Below are 20213 nucleotides of genomic sequence, written 5' to 3' on the forward strand. Positions count from 1 at the left end.
GGCCCCAAAAACAAAATAAATAATGACTACAGAGAGGAAACCTCTAGCAGAGGGAACCTTGGATCACTGGTGGAGGGAAGCTGACAGTGGCGGCGGGATGAGTGATGGAAAACTGTGTCTAAAACCCAACCGTGAATAATTTTGTAAATCGCGGTGCTTTGGTAAAATTTAGGAAAAATAAAAATTACTACGCAAAAATGTCACGCGGATTTTGAAAGCAACACAACCAATCCAAGAGGAGGAAATGTTGGTATGCCCATGGGTCTTCTAGCGGTGATGGGCTCTACCGCCCGCGACCTGGTAGCCTCCTAGTTTCCGTCCTTCCTTATCGGAGGGTATCGATCATGCGTGTTACCCTACGTGCCTTGGAACCCAGGTAACACAGTGGTGGAAGCGATTTCACAGGCAGTTCGTGTAAGGTACAAGCGCCGACGTCAGGATACTTGGGTCCAAATCCGACCCACATTGGCATTGTGAAATGGAACTAAGCATCGTGAGGCGGTGGGACTATAACACGGAAAAACAGATCGATCACTAGTCTCCTTGGAAGCACAGATCGATCACTGGTCTCCTTCTTACACCCAAAGGCCTGCCCTTGAGGAGGAACCCTGAGCCGCTGGTCTCAAACTTCTTTTCCGTCTGGACGCCCGGGGTGGGGGTGACAAACAAACAAACAAACAAACAAACAAACAAACAAACAAACAAACATCTCAGCTCTGATCAGCTGAGATCAGCCCCTTTTCCCATCAGCTGTCACCTCCTGGGGCTGCAGCGCGCAGCACCACGCAGCAGCGGCACGCGCAGCTGAGCTGCGCACGCCGAGCCACCATCGCAGTGCGCGTGCGCAGCCCGCTCGCTCGCCCCGCCCCTCCGCAGTGAATGGATTGTTCCATTTCCGAAAAGGGGGGGAAACTTGGAAAACGAGTGGCGGAAAGGCAGGCGCGCGATGAGTATTTCCAGGCCCTTTTTATGCCTGAGGGATAACTCCTGATGAGGCTTTTCTCTACCCCAAGGCCTGCGCAATCCTTTCTGAGCAGTCAGAAGCGGTTCCCCGCCCCCCCAACACACACATGACGCACACACCTCGTACCTCCGCCCCCTGTCACCTGCCGGGGTAGGACCGGCCAGGACGGAAGCCCGGCGGGCCCCGCCCCCCGCAGCCCCGCCCCGCGGCAGGCCCCGCCCCCAGGGCCCGCGCCCCGCCTCCCCGCGGCCGCCGCTCCCCCAGCCGGCGGCGCAGCCCGGCGGCCCGTCCTGGTCTCCGCCCCGCAGCGGCGGGCGCGGGGCACGTCAGCGCTGCCAGCGTGGAAACGGCGGCGGGGCGCGGGAGGCGGAAGTAGCGCCGGGCCTCCGTCGGGCGCCGCCGCCTTCCCAGCCATGGACGCGGCCCTGGAGAAGCAGGTGGGCTCCGGCGGGCCGGGCCGGGCCGGGCGGGCGGTTTGGCGGCCGCGCGCGGCCTTTGTGACCGGGCCGGGCCGGGCCGGGCCGGCGGCTAACGGGCCCCGCCCGTGGGAGGCCACGCGCGGCCGGGGCGCGTCACGGGGCCGGAAGTCGCGGCTTCGGGGCTTTTTTTGGGGGGCTTCGGGGCGCGCTCTCCGCTGCCCTTCGCGAAGGAGCCCCCCGCGGTGCCTCGGGCCGAGGGGCCGCCGCGGCGCCGGGGGGCTTCGGGGGTCCGCCCGGAGAGGGGCGCGAGGGCATCCCCTGGGGCGCCGGGTGGGGGGAACAAAACGGGGGGAAAGGAAGAAAAATGCCGTTTTCCTCCGCGCGCGAGTCCGAGCCGGGAGTGGGAGTGGGGGGCGGGGCCGGGGGCGGGGGCGGGGGGCGGCCCCGGCGCCCCCACGTGACCGCGGCTCGGGTGGGTGGGCGAGCAGCGGTTAGACCCCCGCCGGGCTGCCGAGGTCAGCTGTGCGGGGTGGGCTCCCCGTTTCGGGGGAGGGGGCGGATCGTGGCTGCCGCTCGGGTTTCTTCCTGGCTTGGGGCCGGGAGGAGGGAGGGGTGCCGTGGGGGGCCACACCCCGCGGGGCTCCGGGCTGACTCCTGGCTCCGTGCTCAAGGGATCCCCCGAGCGCGGGGGCCGGGGGTCGGCGCCCTCCTTCCCGCCGTGCCGCTGCCCCAGCCCCACTTGTCCGTTTTGCCCCTTTTCTGGCGGAGACGGGGGTGGAGGGGGTCTGTGGGGGGGGTCCGGCCCACACCTGGAGGTGCCCGGGGCTCGTTCCTGGGGGTGCCCGGAGCCCCCGAGAGGGTCCCGGGTCAGCCTAGGAAGGGCGGGCCGGGAGCCTGAGCCCCGTGCCGCCTCGCCAAAGCCTGCTTGGTTTTCAGGGTCCCCGCCCCGTTCCCCCCCCCCCCTCATCCCCAGTGGCAAGGGGAGAGCCCGGTTCCCCCCCCACACACAAACACACACCCTTTCCCCCTCTGCCCCCTGCTGCTGTCCACTTGGTCACTTTGTCGCGCGCACACACACACACACACACACACACACACACACACACACCTTTTCCCCCTCTGCCCCTGCTTGCGCCCGCGGGAGTTGGGGGGCGCACAGCAGCTGCTGTCCACTTGGTCACTTTGTCGCAGGGCTGTTGGAGGAGGTGGGGGGCGGGGGTCCTGGTTGTCCCCGCTGGAACCCGACACCTGCAGGGCCCCCCCTGGGTGAGTGGCTTGTGTGTAAACTGCGCGGAAAGCGCTCAGGGAAGGGAAAAGCTCCTGGGATTTTCTTTTTGATTAAAGAACCGTGACTTATAAGTGATTGATTGGAATTTTAGACATAGGATGACCCCCCCACACACACACACACACCAGTGCCGGCTTCCCTCCACCAGTGCTCCCGCGTGGCTGTGTGGTTTTCTGACTTTCCAGCCTTGTGATTAGCTCCAGTGTTGATCTTTTGGTTCCTTTTTATTTCCCCCTTTTTTCCCCCCAGTGGTGATGGAAGGTGTTTGGACCCGCACCTGGCGGTGGTGGCCTCCATCCTGGCACCATGTTGTTGGATTGCTCCAGTGGGGTCCTTTGGACCAGGCTATGCTGGGTGACCACATGGACTGCGTGTGCCTTAACCCTGGCACTGTCCCTGTACCCCTGACTGGGTGTTTGGGGGCCACTCCCACCAGTCCCCAGGGCTTGCTCCGGCTCTACACTCAGGAATCCCTCCTGGTGATGCCCAGGGGGAGCATGTAAGATGCCCGGGATCGAAGCTGTTTCGGCCATGTATGTGCAAGGCGAACACTGACTGCTGTCCCATGGCTGCGGCCCCTCAACCTGGGGATATTTTTGTTGATCCCAGCTGAAAGCAGGGAGGGCCTCTGGGCACCAATTGGGGACAGACCAAGGACACCGTCACCTGTTAGAAATTACTGCTACCCCACCAGAGACTTGCTCCAGCTCCCGGGGTCAGCACTGGGTCAGGAGCTGAGAGTCCCAGGGCTCTGTGGCGTGTGACAGGAACAGGAATCGGGGACGCTGCTCAAACTGTCCTGTTCATGGTCTCCTTCCCATGCCGTGTGACTTCAGGTAGGAACCTGAGGAGCCAGGGCGTTCTCGCTGCCAAGAATAGTTCTCTAGGGGCAGATCTGCAAAACAGAGTGGGCCGGGAACCTGCTTTAAATATTACCTTTGTGGCATTTGACTAGGAGATGACAGTGCGTGCTCCCTGCATGTTAGTCGATGGCAGAAGGCCTTCCACGCTCCCCAGGTGAAGTTCTGCAGAGGCCTTGGAGCGTTCAGCTTGCTGAGGGCTGTATCGGGTTCGCAGAAATCGCACTGATCTTTTTAGGAATTCGGGGTGTGTGGGCTAGAAACTTTTGCCTTAGGCTAGTATGAAAAAAAAAAACTCAAAAGAGTTTCACAACCAGGACTGTGTCTTACTTTTTCATTCCCTGAAGCAATAGAGGGCCTTCCATGTAGCGAACAATTTCTGTGGCCACTAAGTGGGCAGAAATAAAATTTCTATTCACATTGCTAGAATTTATATTCATACAGCCGGAATATGAACGTCGAGGATTTTTCTGTTCTGAAAAGTAGTTTGGATCAAAGTAAAATCTTGAATTGTGTCCTGTTACTCCTCTTTCTTGGAAGATAGGCTGTTTTGAGGTCAGAGCTACCTAAATTGCTAACGCAAACTTGAGAGGCCTTTGAGCACTTCTGAATGATCCCATTTAAGCCGATCCTTGCATAATTTATACTGGCGGCAGGAACCACGCGATTTGATAGCCATCCTCTAAAATGTCAAGGAACAGTCGCGTCTCAGTTGTATGTTCTATCAGCATTACTTGGTACCCTTGCCTCTCCCCCTCCCTCCAACAGTGGTGGGCATCAGCGGGGGTCCTGACCCCTGCCAGGCTAGCAGGCGCTTTCCCACGAGCTCGAGCTCCGGCCTCAGCCCCCTTGGCTCTTTCTTGCGGTGACATGCAGGTGTGTGTGCCTCTGATGACAGTCGTTTCCTTGTCCTGATGGGCTTTTTCTTTCTCTAGGATCTGTTTTCTCACGCGTGAAGTTAGCGGTGTCCCAAGGACCCAGAGAAAGTCATCGATGGGGCCGAGAGTAGCTGTGGCCGTTTGTCCACTTAGCGCAGGGGCCGCTAGTACAGCCACGACGCTGCTTACTCAGGCTTTCAGGTGCCACGGCATGTGACGGGCTCAGTCCAGCCGGCACACCTGCACATACTTCTTAGTAAAAAGCTGCTGCTTTTTCATTTGTCTTGAGCATGGGGGGTAGTGATTGGGGCCACTCCTAGCTCTGTGTCGGGCATAGTGGGGGGGACTGCGTGAGGGCCTGTCAGGTTCTCTGATGGTGGTGCAGGGGGCTGGCCCCTGGCTCCTGGCATGCAGAGCATGCACTCAGCCCACTGAGCTGTCTCTGAAGCTCCAAACCTATTTATTACTTTGGGCCGGACCTCGCTGTGCTCAGAGCTTCCTCCTGGCTCTGTGCGCAGGGGTCACTCCCGGAGGTGTTCGGGGGCCACAGGTGTGCAGGGGATCAAACCAGTGTTGGCCACATTGCAAGGCAGATGCCTTAACTGCTGTGCTGTCTCTCTGGCCCCTGAACTTGCTATTTTTGTTGTTTTTGTTTTGAGACCGAAGCTGGGGGTTTTTAGGGCTTACTCCTGGCTCTGTGCTCAGGGGTCAGTTTGGGGTTCCGGGGAGCAGACCTGGGCCAGCCGTGTGCCAGGCAAGTGTTTGATCTGCTGTGTTATCTCTCCAGCCCCCAAACCTGCTCATTTAAACTAGCTGAACAGTCCACACCTTTTCCTGTTGCTTGGAAAATCGCACTCTGTGTACACAAGACTATTACCATGTGTTTCCTATGTCATTAATTCCGGCCCTGAGTAAATTTAGTACAAGGTGTCTCCACCTTAGCAGTGCTGATACTTGGGGCTGTTCCTGAATGCTCACCATGGCCTTGGCTTCTGCCCGGGAGGGGCCAGTAAGCACCGCTGCCCTCCACCTCTGCACTTGTTCCTGGGGTCACCTTCACTGAGAAGCGCTGACTTGCAGCTCCTAAAGCCGCCCACCCAACACGGTAGCCAGTGACCTCATCACACTCTTATATTTAAACTAGTGAAAAGTTAAGATTCAGAATTCTGGGGCTGGAGCGATAGCACAGCGGGGAGGGCGTTTGCCTTGCACGCGGCTGACCCGGGTTCAAATCCCAGCATCCCATATGGTCCCCTGAGCACCGCCAGGGGTGATTCCTGAGTGCATGAGCCAGGAATGACCCCTGTGCATTGCTGGGTGTGACCCAAAAAGCAAAAAAAAAAGAAAAAAGATTCAGAATTCTGTTTCCCCCTCACACTCGCCGCATTTCAAGTGCTGAACAGTCAGGCTGTGACTTACGGCTTCCGTACCAGGTTATAAAGGACATGTTGGTCATCACAGGTGTTTCTGTTGGACACTATAGGTGGGAATCAGTTCATTTGTTATAAACCTGATTCTGGTTTCTAAAGGACTAACCTTGTTTTCGATAAATAATTCTGATGTCCCATTTTTTTAAATATATATTTTTATTAAAAGCTCCATGATGTGCAAAATTGCTCCTTATACAGTCGTCTCAGGCATTTTGTGTTCCAGCACCACCAGTGTGACCTTCCCTCCACAAGTGTCCCTACTTCACATAATCATCCCATTTTCCTTACGTTCTTGTACTCATCCGAGCGACGCCCCACCCCAGCTTGGAACCGGCCTTTGGAAAATTCTTTTCCCCTTCACGCTTATAAGTGTATATGGAGCAGTAGGAGCCGTGAATCCTCGGACCCTGGCATTCACTGCCCTGCCCAGTTGGCCACTTGTCACCAGGCGTGGCCCGGGGCGCCCTGACTTCTGCCTGGGAGGTGCCCCCTGAAAGCAGCAGTGGGACCCCCACCATGGAAATGGTTAACACCAGAATTAAGGATCACCAGAATTTCCGGTTTTGCTCTACTGGAAAAGCCCCCCAGGAGAACACGCGTCAGCCTGCTTCCCCCGTGCTGGTGTTCGTGGACCGGGATGCCTCCGAGGTCACCTGGTCGGAGGGTTTTGCGTACAGGTGCCCGCTGGCTGCAGGAGTCAGTGCTCAGCAGGAAAGCGCGGCGTGGAGTTCCCGGGCCGGCAGTGACCAGCCTCTGCTGCTCCCGGTTTATTTCACATCGCAGGAGCCGTCCGTCGGCGAGCTAGCGGTGGTTCCCGTTCCTTGTCTCCGCCACCGTTGCTAGAAGCTTGAGCTAGGGTTGTAGATTGTGGCTTGAGCTTAATGCCACCTGTTGTCACCTGGCGCGGGAACCTCGCTTGATTTCTAGTCTTTGTTGAGATCCAGCCAGGTTCAAGGCTGGGGAAGGGGCTTAGTGATAGAACACGTGCACGTGTGGAGCCCTGAGTTCAGTCCCCAGCACCCACACATCCTGGCCGTGGTCCCAGGCCACCCTGAGGGGCCAGAGGGAGGGAGCAGCACGGAGCGTGCTTGCCTCCGACCCGCATTCCGTCCCCAGTGCCCCACCTGGTTCCCTTGAGCCAGGAGTAAGCCCTGAGCACTGCCAGGTGTGGCCCACAGACAAAAATCAACAAAAAGGGGCTGGAGCGATAGCACAGCGGGTAGGGCGTTTGCCTTGCACACGGCCGACCCGGGTTCGATTCCCACCATCCCATATGGTCCCCTGAGCACCGCCAGGGGTGATTCCTGAGTGCAGAGCCAGGAGTGACCCCTGTGCATTGCCGGGTGTGACCCAAAAAAGAAAAAAAAATCAACAAAAAGCCACTGCTGAGTGCTCCGAGCCACAAGGAAAACAGGACAGTCCCTGCAGGAGGTTCATTTGGGGTTGTGTGTAGGTGAGTGTCAGAGCAAGGACAGCTAAATAGCATCAGGGACAGGGATGTGGGGATGGGGGTGAAAACCCTGGGCTCCATCCCCAGCACCACCAAAACTGGCTCCAGCAGGCCTGGCACCAGGCGTAGCCCCACCCCGGCACTGTCAGTGCCCCCCGCCACCCCCCAAAAAAATAGATTAAAAATGATCAGGAATGGGGCTGGAGTGATAGCACAGCGGGTAGGGCATTTGCCTTGCACGCGGCCGACCCGGGTTCAAATCCCAGCATCCCATAGGGTCCCCTGAGCACGCCCAGGGGTAATTCCTGAGTGCATGAGCCAGGAATGACCCCTGTGCATCGCCAGGTGTGACCCAAAAAGCAAAAAAAAAAAAAAAAAAGATCAGGAATGAGAAGACAAAAGGGAGTGCGGAAAGGGGCCGGGAAAGGTTCTGAGGAAGCTCCTCTTCAGGTCAGTTCTGTCCTGGCCTTTGTCGAGTTTGGGTGTCAGTGTTATACACTCTGACGCTTCAGTGTGATAGAGCCTCGTTACTTCTGGTAGGACGGAAAGGAAAGGGGACAGAGAGCACTGCAGGACCCCTTGCACGTGGCCGACCTGGGCTCGACCCCTGCCACCCCATGTGGTCCCGGAGCCCCACCAGGGTCGATCCCTGAGCACTGCCAGATGTGCCCCCGCACCAAAACATAAAATGAAAACAGTTTGATATTGGCAACTTCACAGAATTCGGCGTTGAATTTCTAGAGATAAGGTAAAATTCTACAGATAAGAGGGCTTGGGAGTTGATGGATTCCTTTCCCCAGAATCATACTTGCCACTAACCTGACACGAACTCCTCATTTTTCCAGTTCCATTCTGGAAAAAAATAATAGAAGGATGGTAGCTAGCTTTATTTTCCTGATTAAACTCTTGAGCAAGTTCTCGGAAACATTCCCCGTCAGCCAGGGTGTCTCCGTGGAAGACGGGTATTTTCCAGGGTCTGCGGCATGCTTCTCCTGAAGCACTTCTCTTCTGTGCCAGAGTCAGCACTAGCTTCTAAATAAGCTGTTGTGTGTCTTAGAAACACAGCATGGCCGTTGTGTGACGTTTTTCAGTCTGGGAAACATTTGACTTAAATGATACAGTGTCTGAAGGAATGGCTTCTCTAGGGTTCTGGTAATACATATGAAATTTATAAGGGAATCCCCGGTGCTCCCAGGAATCTTAGGGAAAGTCTTCTGAATGCACTTTGCACCCTTCGAGTTATTACAGTATTATTCCTTGAACGACGTCGGTGAAGGAAAATTTGATATCCAACTGGAGTTGGCAGGGCTGCTTGTTCACTGGAAGAGTTCTGTGTTCTCAGTTGGCGGGAGAGCACTCAAGGGTGTGTGTGTGTGTGTGTGTGTGTGTGTGTGTGTGTGTGTTGGGGTCGGGTGGCACATGATCTTCCTGTGGTTGGAAGGGTCTCCTATTGAGGGGGTCCCTCCCTGCATCCTGCCTTACCAGCAGAGCCCGTGCTAGCAAGACAGGAGAGAAAGGATTGAATGAATGCATCCTCCCTCCCTCCCTCCCTCCCTCCCTCCCTTCCTTCCTTCCTTCCCTCCTTCCCGGTTTTTCGGGCCATACCCAGTAGTGCTCAGGGCTTATTCCTGGCCCTTTGCTCAGGGACCACTCCTGGTGGCACTCAAGTGACCATATGGGATGCCACGGGTTGAACCGAGGTCAACCCTGTGCGAGGCAGGTGCCCTACCCGCTGACCTAGTTCTCCAGCACCAAATATGTGTCCACTTCTCAAATACTCCTTTGAAGTAAACCAGAAAAAAATAATTTATAAACGTAGAAATTGAGGCTCCGTGTAAGTGAGTCAGGTTTGCCAAGCACTGTATCCGGCTCTGCACTCAGGAATGACTCCTGGTGATGCTGGGACTCGAACCCGGGTCGGTTGCATACAAGGCAAACTCTACCTGCTGTGCTATCGCTCCAGCCCCAAAACCCAATCTCTTAACCGTTGAAAATTTATCTGTTGAAATGTTACATCTAATGCATTAGCATTTGATGATACCGAGGTCTTCTCTAGGACTCGGCAGCCGGCGGCTCAGTCCCGGAACCCTCCCCGCCGCCCGGCAGGGACCCTGTGCCCCTGTAAAACCAGTTTATTGGAGTTCCAGTGTCATCTGCCGCTACTGATGAACGCTCTGATTCATGCCCTTTCTCAGTGACGTTGCAGATTTCCTGCTTCCTCCTGGTTGCTGGAAACTGCTTCTCTCGGAAAGTTTGGCTCTGCTCTCCTCAAGTAGAGATTCACGGGCCATCTCTGTGAATCTTGTCCCTTCACAGTACCATTTGTCCTAATATTTGCTTCATGTTTTCTTCAAAGTACCCAAACACAGTTGAACTTTTTCTCAGAATTGAGGGGCAGTCGACGTACCATGAAAGACTGATTTTATTTTCTAGTTTGAGTCCTGGCAGTTTGTACAGTCGTATAACCAAGATAAGGAACACTTCCTCTCTGAAAAGCTTCCTGTGCGGGCCTGAGGGGACAGTGGGCAGGGCACCTGCCTGGCACACACTGTCCCAGCGCCCCGTCTCGTCTCCGGAGCCAGCCGGGAGTGGTCCCTGAACAAGGGGCAGGACTAAGCCCTGAGCACCGCAGGGTGTGACCTAAGAGGAAGGTTCCCTGGCAAGTTGGCAGTGGACCCCGCCTCTGCCTTGGCTCTCGTCTAGCCCCACCGCTGATTTATTTTTAAAACTTAGGGTTATTATGCTAAGGGAATATTTAAAAATTCAGAATTTGACGTTTTATGCTTTTCTCCTACTTCGTTTGAAAATATATACAATTTTTGTTGCTGCGCTTGGGTAGGTGAACAGTTGAAGTGCAGGAAAGCCTGCAATATCTCGGGTAAGCATGTCCGAAAAAGGGGCTGGAGCGATAGCACAGCGGGGAGGGCATTTGCCTTGCACGCGGCCAACCTGGGTTCAATTCCCAGCATCCCATATGGTCCCCTGAGCACCGCCAGGGGTAATTCCTGAGTGCAGAGCCAGGAGTAACCCCTGTGCATCGCCAGGTGTGACCCAGAAAGAAAAAAAAAAAAAAAAAGGCATGTCCAAAAACTGAGCTTTCAGTGTCTGTGGAACAGTGGGTCTCAGATCTTAGACCTGAGGGGGTTTTTTGTTTTGTTTTTTTACTTTCCACCTTTGAAAGGCTTTCATAAATAACTTCTTAGTTAATAAACTTTATTCATAAATGATGGCTTATCTCATTATCAATAATCACATTTTGTTATTAATGACCTCCGTTAAAGTGGTAAATTGGTATGTGCCTCTGTGTGTGTGTGTGTTTGAAGCTACAGGTTAAATCCTCTAAAAGGAATGTCAGATCAGATCAGTTTAGCAGGTCATAACCAGCACCGTGTGTGGTTCCCCAAGCCCTGCCCACAGTGAACCCTGAGCACAGAGCCAGGAGTGAGTCCCGAGCACAGAGCCAGGAGTCAGCCCTGAGCACAGAGCCAGGAGTCAGCCCTGAGCACAGAGCCAGGAGTGATCCCCGAGCACAGAGCCAGGAGTGAGCCCTGAGCACAGAGCCGGGAGTGAGCCCTGAGCACAGAGCCGGGAGTGAGCCCTGAGCACAGAGCCGGGAGTCAGCCCTGAGCACAGAGCCAGGAGTCAGCCCTGAGTGCCACTGGTATCGCCAACAACAGTAAAAAAAGGAAATGGAACAAAAATCTTAAATTGAGGGGATCAGTGGAAACAGACTTAACACCAATTGACCTCTCATGGGAGTGGTTGGAACCTGTGACCTTTTTATTAATATAGAGACCTTTTTCCCCAGAAAGCTGGTCTAGTAGGCCCTGGAATTGTAATCAGGTCACTCCCCGGGGTTTAAAGGGGCGAGATCTGTCCGAGTCTGCCGTATCACTGCTGCGTGATCCGGACACCGATGTCTCTGTGGCTGTTAAGCTGTTGTTCTGCGTTTTCCCCGATAACTCAGAAACAACCCTCACCGCAGACCTTTGTGTGGCTTTGCTGGGTGGGATGTTGATAGTTTAAGATCTGAAATCAATGTTTCAAATTGATTTGAAGGCTCAGGAGGTTGTACGAGGTTTGCCTAAGGCCCACCCAGTTTGAGACCTCTTGTCCCAACTTAATCATCAATAGTATTTCCTGTCACTCTTTAAAATGCCCTGGTTTGGATGGTAAACTTAGGCTATCTAGGTTGAGGCCATTGCTGCTTAGAATGTTGGGGAGCCGGAGAGATAGTACAGCAGATAGGACGTTTGCCTTGCACACAGCTGACCCGGATTCAGTCCCCCCCTTCCTGTATGGTCACCCAAGCTCTGCCAGGAATAATTCCTGGGCACAGAGCCAGGAGTATTCTCTGAGCATCTCTGGGTGTGGCCCAACCCCACCCCCCCCCCAAAAAAAAAGAGAAAGAAATTGTAACCACTGGAAGAATTTTCTGATACCTTCTGTATCTTCTGACTTTTCACCTGGGTGAGAGCGCTAAGGAAGGACCGCCTTTAGAATGAGCCCTTGGCGGCCTGCAGGAGTAGTAGGTAGGGTGTTCGCAGCAGCAGGTGTTTGTAGCAGCAGGTAGGGTGTTTGCCTTGCACGCAGCTGCCCTGGGTTCAGTCCCCGATGTCCCATATGGTCCCCACGCACTGCCGGGAGTAATTCCTCAGTGTAGTAACCCCTGAGCATCGCCATGTATGGCCCCAAAACCAAAATAAAGTTGCTTAAGAAGAAAAAAAAGAAGCCCTTTGAGGCTGGAGCAAGCGGGTCGAGAGCTTGCTGGCACACAGCCGACCAGGTTTGACCCCCGGCACCCGATAGCGTCTCTCAAGCCCCGCCAGGAGTGATCCCTGAGCACAGAGCCAGGTGTGTAAGTCCTGAGCACAGCCAGGGGTGGCCCCCAAAACAAAATAAATACTAAACTGAGCCCGTAATAAAATGATTGTGGGCTTTGAAGCAAAGCCATCAGCGAGTGCCCGTTGGCTCCATTGGCTTCTTGGGTGAAACTGCGAGGCAGTAGAGCCGCACGGTTCAGAACGCTGGTTTGGGCCCGGGCTCTGAGGCCCAGTGCTGGAAGTTTGGGCTAGACGGGAGGGCGCGCCTGTAAGGGCAGTGAGTGGTGCAAGGCCCAAGGCAGGCAGGCTCGCGTGGGCCTGCTATTAGTTTCTGGTTTGTGGGGAGGGGTTTTGATGGGGAGGGGGAAGGGGGACCTGTAGCCTGCAGTGCTCGGGCTCGGCCCTTGGCCCCCTGCAGCCCCACCCACTGAGCCATCTCTCCGGCCCCAGCATGGCTTTAATTTCAAGAGGCCAAGGCATAAGTGGACCTTTTTTCCTTCTCGCATCCCTTGATTTCAGAGCCTGGTGTCTAAACGTGCCCTGGTTTTGGTTCGTTTCCTAGATAGCAGACCCCACGTTAGCGGAGATGGGGAAAAACTTGAAGGAGGCGATGAAGATGCTGGAGGACGGCCAGAGGTGAGCCTGGGGCCGGGCGCCCGGGTGGCTTGGCGTGGCTGACTCTGAGAGTGGTATTTGTCTTGCGTGGGAGATGCTCTGTAATTAGGGATTTTGAAATTGAGGGTAGGGCCTCTCGTCTGTATTTCTGCCTATGCAGAGTTACTTAATGTGTTGTTTTCGGTTTTCAAATGAGTCTTACCTACTCAGGCCCTTCGGGGTATCCACTAGCTACCAAAAAAAAAAATGGGTTGAAGTGTATTATTTTTTCATGCTTTTTCTTTTTTATATTTCTTTTCTTTTTTATTTTAATGAATCATCAAGAGATATAGTTACAGACTTACAAACTTGAAAGTTTCAGTCATACAGTGTTCGAGTACCCATCCCTCCACCCGTGCCCATTCTCCACCAGTGTTCCCAGTATCCCTCCCGCCATACCCACCCCTCCTCTCCCCCGCCTCTGTGACAGGGACATTCCCTCTTCCTCTCTCTCCTTCTCGGCATTATGGTTTGCAATACAGGTACTAAGCGGCCGTCATGTTTGGTCCATAGTTTACTTTCAGCACGCATCTCCCATCCCGAGCGAGCCCTCCAACCATCATTTACTCAGTGGTCCCTTCTCTGTCCCAGCTGCCTTTCCCCCCAGCACATGAGATCAGCTTTCTAGCCATGGAGCGATCCTCCTGACCCTTATCTCTACTGTCCTTAGGCGTTAGTCTCCTATTATGTTGCTCTATATTCCATGTAGAGTGAGGTCATTCTGTCTGTCCCGCTCTTTCTGACTTACTTCACTTAGAGTGATACTCTCCATGTCTACCCACTTGTAGGCAAATTTCATGATTTCATCTTTTCTAACTCGTGCTCTTTTTCTGCAAGACAAACTATCCCCCACCCTGCGAGCCAGGAAGGAGGGAAGCAGGTGTGAAAACTTGTTTTCCAAGTCTCCACCCTTCCCCAGGATGACCTAAGCAGTATGTGCACTCGGAGGAATTTGATTGCTAAATTGCTTTTTTTTTTGTTGGTGGTGTTTGTTTATCTTCTTCAATTAGAAGAACCGAGGAGGAAAATGGAAAGAAGCCCCCGCCAGGAGACATTCCCGGGCCCCTCCAAGGCAGGTAGGTGCCGGGAGGTGCCCCCTCTCGTTCTGCCGTCGCTGGCGTTCCGCTTGGCTTCCCACAAGCACACAGCAAGTCGGGAGATCTGAGTAGGGAAACAGCCACACACACATTCCCCTGCCGGCGGGAGCTCATGTGCCGTTTCCCCGCCTCTTTCCCGAGCGGAATCTCACTGTCTCGTGGCACAGGTGTGGTTCACAGACGTGGGCTGCCACCTGCTGCCACGTTCATTTTGTACTCGAAAACCATTGTCTGGGGCTGAAGCCATAGCACAGTGGGGAGGGCGTTTGCCTTGCACGCAGCCGACCTGGGTTTGATTCCCAGCATCTCATAAGGATCCCCTGAGCACTGCCAGGAGTAATCCCTGAGTGCAGAGCCAGGAGTAACCCCTGTGCATCGCTGGTGTGACCCAAAAAGCAAAAAAAAAAAAAAATTGTCTTTTTGGTGGACTGGCCTTTTGTGAGAAGGAGCATAGTTTGTTAAGGCTCATCATTTTGGAAAATGAAAGGAAAAAGGCAAACACAAACCACTTCACCGGTAGGGAGGTTTATTTATTTGGGGCCAACTAAAGTTTATCTGTCAACTAGTTTGATTTTGAGTAAGCAGGGCAATTGTAGGGGGAAAAAATCTGTCTAAAATTTTCACAGGCTGTCAGTCCAGAATTAAAGTCCCAGCCCAGCTTCTCTCGGATGGACTCCTGTTGCTTTATGAGCAGGAAGCTGCAAGTGGATAAACAATCAACTCCCTTCAGTTGGCCTTTGTCCTGAGCATAAATATGTGCAAACTTATAAAAGAAAATGATGGAGGGAAGAGCGCAGTCTGCCAGTAAATGTCACCCTGGCACACCCAGAAACCCATGCGCGAGGATGGCCTCTTCCCAGAAAGGGCGGTGCTAGATAGTAGAGCCCGTGAAATGGATCGTGTGTTCTCGACCCGGAACAGAAACCCCGGCCTCGGAATCTCCGCTCAGGCCCACTTCGGGGCAACTAAAGGGTTCTACTTAAAAAAAAAAAAAAAATGTTTAATTTTTTAAAAAAGGGGCTGGAGCGATAGCACAGCAGGGAGGGCGTTTGCCTTGCACGCGGCCAACCCGGGTTCGAATCCCAGCATCCCATATGGTCCCCTGAGCACCGCCAGGAGTAATTCCTGAGTGCATGAGCCAGGAGTGATCCCTGTGCATCACCGGGTGTGACCCAAAAAGCAAAAAAATAAAAATAAAGGGTTCTACTTAAGGACCCCCGAAGTTTCCCTAAAGGAGATATAACTAAGGGGCTGGAGAGGTAGCCCAGTGGGGAGGGCCTTTGCCTGGCATGCGGCCCAGACCCGGGTCCGATTCCCAGCATCCCCGATGGTCCCCCAAGCACCGCCAGGAGTGACTCCTGAGTGCAGAGCCAGGAGTAAGTTCTGAATGCCACCAGAAGTAGGGGAGAAAGAGAAACCGCCACTACTTAGCACTGCTGTGGTGCTCCGAGTAGGATGCGTTAAAGCCACTGGTCAGCATGTTCACAGGTGACAGTGAGACGGAAGGGGTCCCTTGCTCTGCTTGCTCTCCCTGTCACCTGCCACGACGCTGTGATGGACCTGCCTAGTGAGTTCAGGAGCTCGCGCTAGGTCACCTGCACAGTGCCCACGTGTGCCTCTGCCTCGGGGTCTGAGGCCAGAGCCCCTGTCACGGGGAGGCCAGACCTCGGAGAGGGTAGGCCTAGGGACACTGTTTGGAAAGTGTCTTTCCCAAGAGGAATCTTTTTCCTGCTTGTATTCTCATGAATGCGGCAACGACACATTACACACATGGGTGTGTATTTGTTTCATTCTGGGGCCATACCCCGTAATGCCTGCAGACTACTCCCAGGTGATGCCCACGGGGTCACTCCTGGCAGCGCTCAGGGGAATGCCACGGTCCTGGGAATCAAACCCGGGCCTCCTGCTCGCGAAGCCTGTGTGCCAGCCCTTGAACCCCTGCCCCAGCAGTGACACTTTACATTCTATAGTCACAGGGTCCAGTGCCGGTGTGCACCACTCCAGCCAGGCACCTCTTCTCATGCGTTCCACTTCGTGTGACGACTGCTTAGTAACATCTTGGCTGGAATAAAATTACTTCATTGTAGGCCAGTTTCAGTTTCCCTGGGATGGAGGGGAGAATGGTGCTGACGGTACCTGTCCCGTCTGTGAGACAGACAAGACTCCCCCTGGGGGGAGTTAGACACACCATTGGCGTGGGGACATCCAGCTGCTCTGTGATCTCCCAGCAGCTTATAAGGACGTTTTTTCATTTTTATAGCATGCTATTAAATATTCTTCAAGGTTCAGATAAGTAGAGAAATATTACTAATCTAATTAAAAAATTAAATTAAACTCATTATATAGAAGATTTAATCATAAGCTTATTCAGAATTCAATAATAATGGGAAGTTTGTTTTTTAGTTTAGTTTTTTTTTTTCTTTTTGGGTCCCACCCAGCAATGCTCAAGGGTTACTCCTGGCTCTGTACTCAGGAATTACTCCTGGCGGTGCTCGGGGGACCATATGGGATGCCAGAGATTGAACCCAGGTTGGCCGTGTGCAGGGCAAATGCCCTCCCCACTGTACTGTCGCTCCAGCCCCAGTGAAGCTTTTTTTTTTTTTTTTTTTGCTTTTCGGGTCACATCCAGCGATACACAAGGGTTACTCCTGGCTCTGCACTCAGGAATTACTCCTGGTGGTGCTGGGGGACCATATGGGATGCTGGGAATCAAACCCGGGTCGGCTTCATGCAAGGCAGACGCCCTCCCCGCTGTGCTATCGCTCCAGCCCCCGTGAAGCTTATTTTTCAAAGATGTGTACTTGGTCAAACACATGACCTCTTTTGTACTTACTCAGTAAACGAGCATCTCAGAACTGCTTTGGAGGAGAGCGTTGGAGAGTGGGTGGGAGGCAGACTGTTCCCCCGCACAGGTCAGCTCTTTCTCTGTTGGCAGTGGGCAGGACATGGTGAGCATCCTCCAGCTGGTGCAGAACCTGATGCACGGAGACGAAGATGAGGAACCCCCGAGCACCCGGTATGGCGAGCGGCTGGTCGCTCCTCTGAAAGTGTGTCTGTTTGATTGATTGATTTTACTTTTTTTTAATTGAGGAACCGTGATTATTCACGATGCTGTTAACATTACTGTTTGCTGTGGTGCCGTGTGCGTCGTCTTCCCGGCACCAGTGACTCCCCCCTCAGCCCGCCCGGCCCAGACCCAGGCGTGTGGAGCGGGTCCGTGGTCGGGTACCCTTTGGCCCTCTGTTGCTCCCTTGCTGTGGGCCCGGGCCCCCCGCTGAGGTGGTTCCGCGTCTCCCTCTCCTTCTGACTGACTCCGCTTGGCGTGCTGCCCTCTCGCTGCGTCCACACTGTGGCAAATGGCATGGTTTAGTTCTTTCTGGGAGCTGCCCCGTGTCCCCGGGGATGTACGGACCACCGCCCGCTCCTTGTCCATTCATCCGTAGCCGGGCGTTTGCGTGTCTCCTTTCAAATGAAGGTTTCTGTTCTGCGGGGCAGGTGCCAGGACCCGGTGTTGCGGTGTTGCCGGGGCGCACGGGAGTGCTCTTCCCCTTCTGGGGCGAGACCTGCATGCTGCTCTCCAGAAGGACTCCGGAGGCGGGAGGGCTCCCTCCACGGCAGCCCTGCCCACCTGGCTAGTTCTAGATTTTGATCTGTGGCCCTCTCACGGGGGTGAGAGGAGATCTCAGTTTCCGTTTGCCTTTCCTGAATGACCAGTAGCACTGTGCGGACGGCCTTCCTTAGGCTTCTTTGGGAAAGTGTCTGTCTCCATTCCCACTTAAGGATGGGGGTCTTGGGATTTTTTTTGTTGTTGTTAAGCTTTGTGAATGCTTTATAGATGTTGGCTATCGGCCTCTTATCTGATGTATTGTGTGCAAATGCTTTATTACAGGGTTCTTTATTATAGGGCGGCCTTATTATTGTAGCTTGAGTTTCTTTCGCTGTGCAGAAGCTTTTTAATTTGATGTAGTCCCACTTTTTAATTTTTGCTTTTGCTGTCTATGCCTCTGTAGTCATCCCACAGAGGACAGCGGCACTGTTTCCTGGAGAGTCCTGCCATTGTCTAGAGTGTATTTTACGGATTCTGGTCTAATCTCAAGGTTTTTAATCCACATTGAGTTTTATTTCAGTGAATGGTGTGAGGTATGGTTCTAATTTTCTGTTTTAAGTGTGGCTATTCAGTTTTCCCAACGCCATTTGTTTTTTTCGTTCTGTTTTTTGTTTGTTTTGTTTGGGGGCCACACCCAGCAATGCTCAGGGGTTACTTGTGGCTCTGCACTCAGGGATCACTCCTGGCAGGCTCAGGGGACCTTACAGGATGCTGGGGCTCGAACCTGGGTCAGCCTTGTGCAAGGCAAACACCCTAACCACTGTATTATCCTCTGCCATTTGTTAAAGAGATTTTCTTTGCTCTACCTCATATATCATACACCCAGCTCCTTTGTCATAGGCTAATTGTCCCTTAACTTGGGGGTTTAACTCAGGACTTGAGTTAGGTTCTGTAACATTGGTCTGCAGGTCTGCCTTTATTCCAGTACCAGGCAGTTTGGGTTGTTATGGTTTTGTAGTACATGTGTAGTTCAAAGTTGGGAAATGCAGTGCCTCCCATTTTCATTTTATTTTCCCCCTTAGGATTGCTTTGGCTTTTCAGGGAGTTTTATGATTCCATTTAAGAAGGTGTATTTGTTTTTGGAGTTCTTGCGTCCTTATAAGTTGTGAAATACTGTCATGAATGTTCAGAATCGTGTATGAAATCGAGAGGATGTTCATTTTCTTCTTTCCCAAGAAGTTGGTACATTTCAGATCATGTAAATTCGTGAAAGAAAGTCACGGGCAGGAACAACCCTGGTTTCTGTGTCTGGTGTCAGGGCGGGGCGGGAGAAGGGGCGAGAACAGTCTCTGTGTGTTTCTGCTTCTCCGGCTGATTGGCATGCTGGCCGTGACTCATCCATTTGTTTTTGTTTATGTATCTGGCTCTGGATTCAGCCTCATCTTTCAGTTGTTTTCTTCGTAAATGTACAGGGTAGTCTCCCTGTTCACATTTTGGAAGTTAGAAGGGGCATCAGAGACCATTTTCCTCCCCGCTCCATCACTCTACCTAAAGTTATTTGAAAGTTGGCTCTTCTAAGTTTTTTATATTTTGACTAATTCTTTTTTATTTTTTTCTTCTAATGAACTTTGATTAACAGAATCCAGAATATTGGAGAACAAGGCCACATTGCTTTGTTGGGGCATAGCCTGGGAGCTTATATTTCAACTCTAGACAAAGAGAAGCTGAGAAAACTTACAACTAGGATACTTTCGGACACTACGCTGTGGCTCTGCAGGATTTTCAGGTAAAAGATACTGTTTTTAGTTTCTGTTAAACACATAACTTCACATCTGCCTCTTCAGATCCTTTCTGTAGGAAGGTTTACCTAAATTCCCAGTGCCTCCACTTCTCTTCCTATATAAAGTAGGGTGAGCTGTAACAAGTGTTTCATGCAGTTGTTGGGAGGGTCAGACAGCTAATGAATATGCAAAGAGCCAAGAACATAAGCCACGAGTTGGGTAATGGCAGTTACTTGTTTTCAGGATTCCTGATTGGCATCTGTTGAAAGAGCAGTGAAATGGATTCAGGTTTTTTTTTTTTTTTATTTGAGTAGGGGTCATACCCAGACATGCTCAGGGGTTACTCCTGGCTCTGCACTCAGGAATTAGTCCTGGTGGTGCTCAGGGGACCCTATGGGATGCTGGGAATCGAACCCGGGTCAGCCACATGGAAGGCAAACGCCCTTCCCTTCTGTATTATCTGCTATATTACCACTCTGGCCCAGATTCAGACATTTGAAATCAAAATATTAGTGTGTCCTTTAGTGGACAGGAAATGCTGCCTTACGAAGGAGGAGTATGTGTTATGAAACTGAAATTTGCATTCACTGTGATAGTGTTGGCCTGATTTATGAATTCTGGTGGATTCAGTCCATGAAAGACCAATAGTGCTTTTTGCATTGCTGCTCTTTATGGAAAGGGATGTTTGCCTAACATTAGAACATGGAACTTGGGAGATTCTCGCTCTCAGGTGGTGTGAAGGAGGTTGGCCTGGTGACAACAGTTTGCCTGAAGTTTAACTAAACATTACTGCAGAGGAGAAGTTTCTGAGCTGTTGGAAATTCGACACCTGTAATTGGAATTCTCTCACTTTCCCTCGCTAGGAGGTTGAGAAGAACCAAAAACCCCAGCAAGGGGCTGGAGCAGTAGTACCGCGTAGGGCATTGCCTTGCATGAGGCCGACCTGGGTTCGATCCCTGGCACCCCATATGGTCCGCCCAGCACCGCCAGGAGTAGTGCAGAGCCAGGACTAACCCCTGAGC

The 20213-nt window shown here is 53.0% G+C and overlaps 1 protein-coding gene across 2 annotated transcripts in view; it reads left to right on the forward strand.

Annotated features, from left to right (window-relative positions):
• The first annotated feature begins 1214 nt into the window (after positions 1–1214).
• Positions 1215–20213, forward strand: part of PDXDC1 (pyridoxal dependent decarboxylase domain containing 1) — a 36164-nt gene continuing 17165 nt past the window's right edge. The window contains exons 1-5 of one of the 2 annotated variants that reach the window (XM_055134654.1): positions 1215–1401; positions 12675–12748; positions 13780–13842; positions 16799–16879; positions 19050–19196. In XM_055134654.1, coding sequence (XP_054990629.1) covers positions 1378–1401; positions 12675–12748; positions 13780–13842; positions 16799–16879; positions 19050–19196 — 389 coding nt within the window. In that variant the 5' untranslated portion in view covers positions 1215–1377. Of the gene's footprint in view, positions 1402–12674; positions 12749–13776; positions 13843–16798; positions 16880–19049; positions 19197–20213 lie in introns of both variants that reach the window. The other variant, XM_055134653.1, reaches the window with a different exon arrangement.

The sequence above is a fragment of the Sorex araneus genome, chromosome 4 (genome assembly GCF_027595985.1).
Source record: "Sorex araneus isolate mSorAra2 chromosome 4, mSorAra2.pri, whole genome shotgun sequence".
NCBI lineage: Eukaryota > Metazoa > Chordata > Mammalia > Eulipotyphla > Soricidae > Sorex > Sorex araneus.